Consider the following 8206-nt stretch of genomic DNA (forward strand, 5'->3'; position numbering starts at 1 on the left):
CTGGCCATTCTCCTCTGACCTCTGGCATCAACAAGGCATTTTGGCTCACTGGATATTTTCTCTTTTTGGGACCATCCTCTGTAAACCCTAGAGATGGCTGTGTGTGAAAATCCCAGTAAATACTCAGAGCAGCCCGTCTGGCACCAACAACCATGCCACGTTCAAAGTCACTTAAATCACCTTTCTTCATCATTCAGATGCTCAGTTTGAACTTCAGCAGCTCGTCTTCATCATGTCTACATGACTAAATGTTAATGAGCTGCTGACACCTGATTGGCTGATTTAATGTAAGCGTTAAAGACCAGTTGAATGGGTGTACCTAGTAAAGTGGGCAGTGAGTGTATATGTACATATAGATACAGAGGGTTAGGGTTAGGGTTATAGATAGGTAGGTAGGTACGTATGTAGGTAGGTAGATCGATCTATATCAGGTAACATGGCAGTGTTTCCTCCTTCAGAACAAACTGAACACTTGAAATGATGAACAAAATGTAAACAACAAAAAAACATTCAGCAGCTGTTAAATTAGCTTCATCTCTTTTTATTATTGATTAATCTGCCAATTATTTTCTTAATATATAATTTGGTCTAAAATAAAATGTCTGAAGTCCAACATGATGTGATGTCTTTAAATGCTTTTATTCAGCCAACAGTTAAAACCCAGAAATATTCAGTGTCCTATTTAAGTATTATCAAAGTGCGGTCAAGTTTTAAGAGGCTGAAAGTGAAGTTAAAAAAACAGTTTATTCACTGTTAAAATAGTTTCCAACTTTTATTGTTGATTGACTAAACGACTAATTGTTTCAGTTTAAAACTAAATACAATAATGGGTTACTCTGTGTTGTGAAGTACTTTTACTTTAGATCATTGAAGTAACACATGTACTTTTACTGAGATCTAGTTTTGAAAGAACGTAGAACTTGTTGAAGATGTTGTTGTTGTTGACCATCAGCTGTAAGACAAGCTGAGTGTGTGTGTGTGTGTGTGTGTGTGTGTGTGTGTGTGTGTGTGTGTGTGTGTTGACAGGAACAGAAGCTCCCTCTCGTCTTAACATTAGTGGGGCACAAACAACACTTTGAGTTTAACTATTCATAGACTGACCCACTGAGCTGTTACTGGACCTATTGGAGGTTTGACACCAGCTGATGTTATACTGATGCTCTTCTTCTGTCCTACAATCATAACTATATTAACAGAGATAGAAAAACAAATTCATGATCCAAGTTCACACATTATTCTCCCCCGTCATACAACACTGTGGGGACATCGCCAAAGCTTCACAGGGAGGTCATGAAGCCTTCTTGATTTTAAGGGGTGTAAAAAACTTAAAATATATATACCATAAAGCTTCAATTAAACGCCCAGTCCCTTTTACCAGCCCGGTGTGGCTACAATTTTGTCTCAATTAGGGGCCTGGTCTGGTTGCCAAACAGTTCTTTTTTATATATATATATATATATAAATATATATATATATATATATATATATATATATATATATAGAAGTTCTTCGGATGTATAAAACCGGGTTTTTGGCTACCTGAAATTATGAGTCCATTCCACAAGGCATTTGAAGTTTGAAGAAGAGCTTTGCTAAAGCAACAGGTTTCCTGTTAATTCAGGAACCAGTGTGACGTTCATGCTTTTTGTTAATGAGTGTGGAGAGCTGCTCGTAACTGTGTCAAAGAATCTGGAAATGGTGCTGAGATGAGTGACTGTGTTCAGAAATCTACTGTGTGTTCAGAAAACGTTCCAAATCTGTAAATGTGTAAACGTCTAAATCTGCTAATATGTACACAGGTCTGTGATGTCAGGTAACGTGTAATACTATTTGGTAAGTTACCAAGAAAACCACCTGAAACTCTAAAAACCTCATTGAGTGTCACTTTTAGAGGTTGTTATAGTTCCCAGTTATATTTTTAGAAAGAATTTTACCCTGCAGGTCTCTTAGACCAGTGATATTTTGACTCTTTGTTCTGCACGTACCAGTTATCTCAGATCAATTAAAAAAAAACATGGAGAACAAATCCACATGGGGAACAAACAAAACAACATGGGTAACAAAACAATAACATGGGGAACAAAACAACATGGGGAACAAAACAACATGGGGAACAAAAAGAATAACATGGGGAACAAAAAGAATAACAAGGGGAACAAAACAACATAGGGAACAAAAACAATGACATGGGGAACAAAAAGTATAACATGGGGAACAAAACAACATGGGGAACAAAAAGAATAACATGGGGGACAAAAAGAATAACAAGGGGAACAAAACAACATAGGGAACAAAAACAATGACATGGGGAACAAAAAGTATAACATGGGGAACAAAACAACATGGGGAACAAAAAGAATAACATGGGGGACAAAAAGAATAACAAGGGGAACAAAACAACATAGGGAACAAAAACAATGACATGGGGAACAAAAAGTATAACATGGGGAACAAAACAACATGGGGAACAAAAAGAATAACATGGGGGACAAAAAGAATAACAAGGGGAACAAAACAACATAGGGAACAAAAACAATGACATGGGGAACAAAAAGTATAACATGGGGAACAAAACAACATGGGGAACAAAAAGAATAACATGGGGGAAAAAAAACATGGGGAACAAAAAGAATAACATGGGGAACAAAACAACATAGGGAACAAAAACAATGACATGGGGAACAAAAAGTATAACATGGGGAACAAAAAGAATAACATGGGGAAAAAAACAACATGGGGAACAAAAAGAATAACATGGGGAACAAAACAACATGGGGAACAAAAACAGTAACATGGGGAACAACAACATGGGGAACAAAAACAATAACATGGGGAACAAAACAACATGTGGAACAAAAACAATAACATGGGGAACAAAACAACATAGGGAACAAAAACAATGACATGGGGAACAAAAAAACATGATTGTTGTTTTTGATGTGGTTGTAGTTGATGGTGACAGATGAGTAATCGAAGAGTAATGTGCTGTACTTTTTATCCTACACTTCAGTGGAGGATTGTGTTTCAGCTCGCAGGGATGTGTTTAAACCTGTCTGACCTCTTTACTCTTTACACTCCAAACACAAAGCTGAAACTTTATCTGAGTCTCTCTGAGTCCGAGTCTGTAAACACCCTGCTCTGTCACACCAGCCTAAAATAATCAGTTTACTGTGATCAAGAAGATTTTTTACAGTTTTTACAGTTTATTCTGAGGGGAACATGAACGTCTCATTGCATCACCAATCCTGACTCTGTGTGTGTGTGTGTGTGTGTGTGTGTGTGTGTGTGTGTGTGTGTGTGTGTGTGTGTGTGTGTGTGTGTGTGTGCGCACGCGCGTCTGTTTTACCTGGTTACAGCCCGTGTGCAGACCGTCACCATGAAGCAGCAGCCGACGATCACCCAGCCCCACCCTCCATCCAGAGGTGGCACCGTGCCGCTCCGCCGCTTCCCATCAACCATTGCTGCAGCTGCCAGCTGAAGCAGATGCCCCTGAGCCGGTCTCTGGTTCCGATATTAATCTTAAAGTTCAGGTCCCAAAAAACAGTCCTCCTCTGTCCTCGTCTGCTGCCTCAGCTCTGATTGTCTGCAGAGGAAAAAGCTGATGGTATGTCAGGCGTCTGTTGGGTGTGGACCAGACTTAAAGCTCTGTGTCTCTGCAGTATGACTCCTCCATGTCAGGTGTCCAGGCGGAGTCAGGAGAGCTGAGAAGCTGAGGTAAGAAGAAGTGAAAAACTATTTAAGTTTAGGATGAGAAAGAAAAGATGGAGTCAGTCGCAGTGAAGAAAGAGTAAAGACTGGTAGAAGAACATCCTGTGTCCCCTCTGTACTCTCTGTCCTCTCTGTCCTCTGGCCGTGAGATCAAACCCAGTAGAGACACAGTAGAGTGACAGTAGAGACTGTCTGTCTCTGACACTCCAGTTAAAAAGTGTCCTCAGTCAATAAGTGACCAGCAGACCCTCAATCATTAACTGACCTCTCTGTGTGAACTCTAGAGGTGATGAGATATTAACCAAGTGCACCCTAACGACCCCCCCCCCCACAGGACACAGGAGCGTTTGGTTTTTAAACCCCTTTATCCTCAGACATCCTCCAACCAAGCGCTCCCTCCTTCAGAGCATCAACAACATGTGCAGCTGTGACGGAGGGCGCTTCAGTCCCTGAACCTGAAACCCTCGACCCTCCCCCCGGGACAGGGAGGAGTGGGGGTGGGTCTGAGAGGCCTGCATCAGGTGTCAACAGGATGCATACCCAGACGAGCAGGTCTGACAGGACGGGATCTATGTCAAACAGTCCTCAGGGTCTATTTCTGTCCTGAAAGCTCCAGGGTCAGCTACACCAGGACCAGGACCAAGCAGGGTCAGATACACCAGGACCAGATCCAAACTAGGTCAGATACACCAGGACTAGGTCCAAACAGGGTCAGGGCCAGGGTCAAACAGGGTCAGATACACCAGGACCAGGACCACGCAGGGTCAGATACACCAGGACCAGGACCAAGCAGGGTCAGATGGACCAGGACCAAGCAGGGTCAGATACACCAGGACCAGATCCAAACTAGGTCAGATACACCAGGACTAGGTCCAAACAGGGTCAGATACACCAGGACCAGGACCACGCAGGGTCAGATACACCAGGACCAGATCCAAACAGGGTCAGATACACCAGGACCTGGGCCAGGGCCAAACAGGGTCAGATACACCAGGACCAGGACCAGAGTCAAACAGGGTCGGATACACCAGGACCAGGTCCAAACAGGGTCAGCACAGGGCCAAACTGGGTCAGATACAACAGGGCCAGGGCCAAGCAGGGTCAGAAACATCAGGACCAGTGTCAGAGTCAAACTAGGTCAGATACATCAGGACCAGGTCCAAGCAGGGTCAGATACACCAGGACTAGGTCCAAACAGGGCCAGGGCCAGGGTCAAGCAGGGTCAGATACACCAGGACCAGGACCAGAGTCAAACGGGGTCAGATACACCAGGACCAGGTCCAAACAGGGTCAGGACCAGAGATTTTTTTATTTCCAATTTCTGAGACTGAAAATATCTTAATACTTGAAAAACATGTACCCAGGTAACCATCAGACAGAACCAGACAGGAAGTTCAGTCACAGAGGTAAAAAGAAACTGTGGCGCCCCCTTGTGGGCGCTGTTTAACACAAGATGGTGCCAGCTCCACGATAATGTCCAAAAGTCAATCCAATCCATATGTCCAAACTTTTATTCTATATATTCAAGTTTCTCTCTATATATTGGGTCATATAACATATGTATACATATATGTTCGGTATTTTCAAACTTTCATTTTATGTATTTAATTTTTATTCCATGTTTTCAAACTTTTATTCTATATTATTATTTACTCCATATATTTAAATTTCATTCCATATAATCAAACTTCACATTATAGCCTTTGAATTATTGATTACTCACTCAATAAAACTACTAACTCTGCATTTAGTCCAGCTGAAGTGAATCAGTCATTTTATTCCATTTGTATTAAAAATCAGTCAATATATTTATGTGTGTTTATATATATGACAAAATATAACATTAGACGTCCTTTCTCTTTGAAGTATGAAGGATCATTTTACTCAGAACTGACATTGTATTCTAGTTTACACACTTTGACTTTTCTACTTTCTATTTACTTTTCTGTTTTCTCTGTTTTCCAGTTTATTGTCACAGAATCTGTTTTATGATGTACTTTTACCCAATGTGTGTGTGTGTGTGTGTGTGTGTGTGCTTTTCTCACCGTGCCGCAGTCACTCTTCACTCTGATGGAAACAAACACAACTTCAGTCTGCAGATGTTTCCATGACCGAGACAGCCGAAGTGTCGCGGTAACTTCGAGGCTCCTGGCGGCTCCTTTCTCTCTTCCTCTCCCTCTGTCTGTCCTACCGATCCCTGATCGATCCATGTGATCAATTTGTTGCAGCTTCACGTGCCGCGGAGAAGTTTTTCATCCTCAGAGAGACACGTGACTCACCCAGCCTCCTCCTTCTACTCCTCCTCCTCCTCTTTAAACACTGAGTGGTGTTGATGCATGCCCACGTGAATCGAATAAAGCAAAATGACATATTTTGAGCCTCCCTAATTAGTTTTTGATTATAAACATTTAATAAGAAATAGTAACTGTGCTAATAAAAACTTTATTTATACACCAATTTTCAAAACAAACAAAAATAATAATGAATAAAAGGTTTACAACACATGATAACAGAACGATAAAGCTGTGGCAGTGTTTTGGCTGAGAGTTGGCCCCTGATGTGTTTCAGCCATTCATCCATCAGCTATCTATTTTAACTGTAATCCATTACTTTTAGTGAAGTAGTTCCAGTGTTCCCGTTAACTCACACCATTTCTCCATGTGTGAAACTGTGTGCATATGAAAATGTTCAAGAAAAGAGGAAAAACAACACTTCTCTAAATCACACTGTTCTGATTATCCACTTCCTGTTTATCTGCAGGACACGCCCTGACTGGTCACAGTGACAGAGGATGGTCAGGACATCTTGGAGGATATTAACTGTGTCAGACTGTTTCCTGAGAGCATTCTGGTATGACTGTTTTCCATCGTAAAATACAATCTAACTTCTGTGGTACCAGTGCCTCATGCTCCTGCTGTGCTGTGCCAAATGCTGCTGTAATACATTCTTGTGGTTTGTTTGGTATTTTGGGATGTTTACCACAGCACTGTTCCCCCGGATCTGTTGTACTATACCATACATTTTATGGTGTACAATACATTCTGCCCCAAACCACAGTTAAATCACTCCACAATCAGAAACCGTGGATTACCAGAACCATCTGAGAGGCCATTAACAAAGACGCTGTGCCTTACAACTTAGCACTGCAGTCTGGAAACAATTATAAAGCAGCAGCGCACAATGTGCATTACATTGTTGTCTTGAGTGTTGTGTGTGTTGTTATTGTTACTGTTGTTGTGGTCGTTGTTAATGTGATTGTAATGTATAAAGTATAGTGTTTGGGGTGGACTCCAGGAAGAATAGCTGTGGCTTTGGTCACAGCTAATGGAGATATACATATATAATAAATGAAGGAATGAATGTGAGAGGAGCAGTAATGGAGGCAGAAGGACTACGGGAAGACAGTGGAAGAATTCCTGAAGGGCCATCCAAGAAGCGTTTTACTGTCAGTAAACAGTATGATATTTTTGGTGGGTGGGGCTTAGCTAGAGGAAAAACAATAGGCCCTTTTAGGGCCGACGTCACAATGACGTCATTTTATCATCTGGAAGTAAAGCTGCCTCTCCCCCACAGGGCTGTAGGCAATGTAGGAGTCTTAAAATGTGTTTGTCTTGTTGTGTTATTGGCGCCAGAATAGAAGGAGTCATGGCTCAAAACCAGCCGCCACTGCCCGTCAACAAAAACAAAGACAGCTATGGTTAAATGTGATGAGACCAAAGGACTGGACGGAGGCCATCATCACAAATGCTCACATGTGCAGCGCACACTTCATGCATGTCACAAACTGGGCTCTACTGCATGTCACTATCTGGGCTCTACTGCATGTCACTATCTGGGCTCTACTGCATGTCACTAACTCGGCTCTACTGCATGTCACTATCTGGGCTCTACTGCATGTCACTAACTCGGCTTCTTCTCCGGAGCCTTTGTGCTCCACTATCTCGCAGGTTAACTCATATTGCAGCGGTGCCTGGATAGTGTGACGTGTGTGGTTGTGCTGCTGCCATGATCCTGCCAGATGCCTCCTGCTGCTGCTGTTATTAGTCACACTTCTACTGTTATTATACACATATGATTATTGTATGACCATACCAGTATGATAATTCTGTTGAACTAATTATTCACACAACTGCAATAAAAAAAAGTTTTGAGATAAAGGTTGCAGTCTGTAGTTATTTTTTTCATTATTTCAGACGACATGCTATACTATGATGTTTTTTGATGATTTTTGACAACATTCTATACTACGACATTTTTTGTATTTTGCAACTTTTTTTCACGATTTTGGGTGGAATCCTACACGATGACATTTTTTCATGATTTTGGACGACATGTTATACTATTTTCGTTTTTTCATGACTTCACACGACATGCTATACTATGACATTTTTTCATGATTTCGGATGACATGCTATGCTATGGCGTATTTCAATGTTTTTGGACATCATGCTATACTATGACGTTTTTTCATGATATCGCACGACAGGCTATACTATGG

General features: G+C 41.5%; 1 protein-coding gene across 2 annotated transcripts in view; it reads right to left on the reverse strand.

Moving 5' to 3' along the window:
• slc16a12b (solute carrier family 16 member 12b) overlaps positions 1-5940 on the reverse strand; it is a 19764-nt gene extending 13824 nt beyond the window's left edge. The window contains exons 1-2 of one of the 2 annotated variants that reach the window (XM_050060049.1): positions 5754-5940; positions 3347-3709 (exon numbers count right to left, since the gene is read on the reverse strand). In XM_050060049.1, the coding sequence (XP_049916006.1) occupies positions 3347-3459 (113 nt within the window). In that variant the 5' untranslated portion in view covers positions 3460-3709; positions 5754-5940. Of the gene's footprint in view, positions 1-3346; positions 4079-5753 lie in introns of those variants that run through there. The other variant, XM_050060048.1, reaches the window with a different exon arrangement.
• Between the last annotated feature and the right edge of the window lie 2266 nt (positions 5941-8206).

This window comes from Epinephelus moara, chromosome 13 (genome assembly GCF_006386435.1).
Source record: "Epinephelus moara isolate mb chromosome 13, YSFRI_EMoa_1.0, whole genome shotgun sequence".
NCBI lineage: Eukaryota > Metazoa > Chordata > Actinopteri > Perciformes > Serranidae > Epinephelus > Epinephelus moara.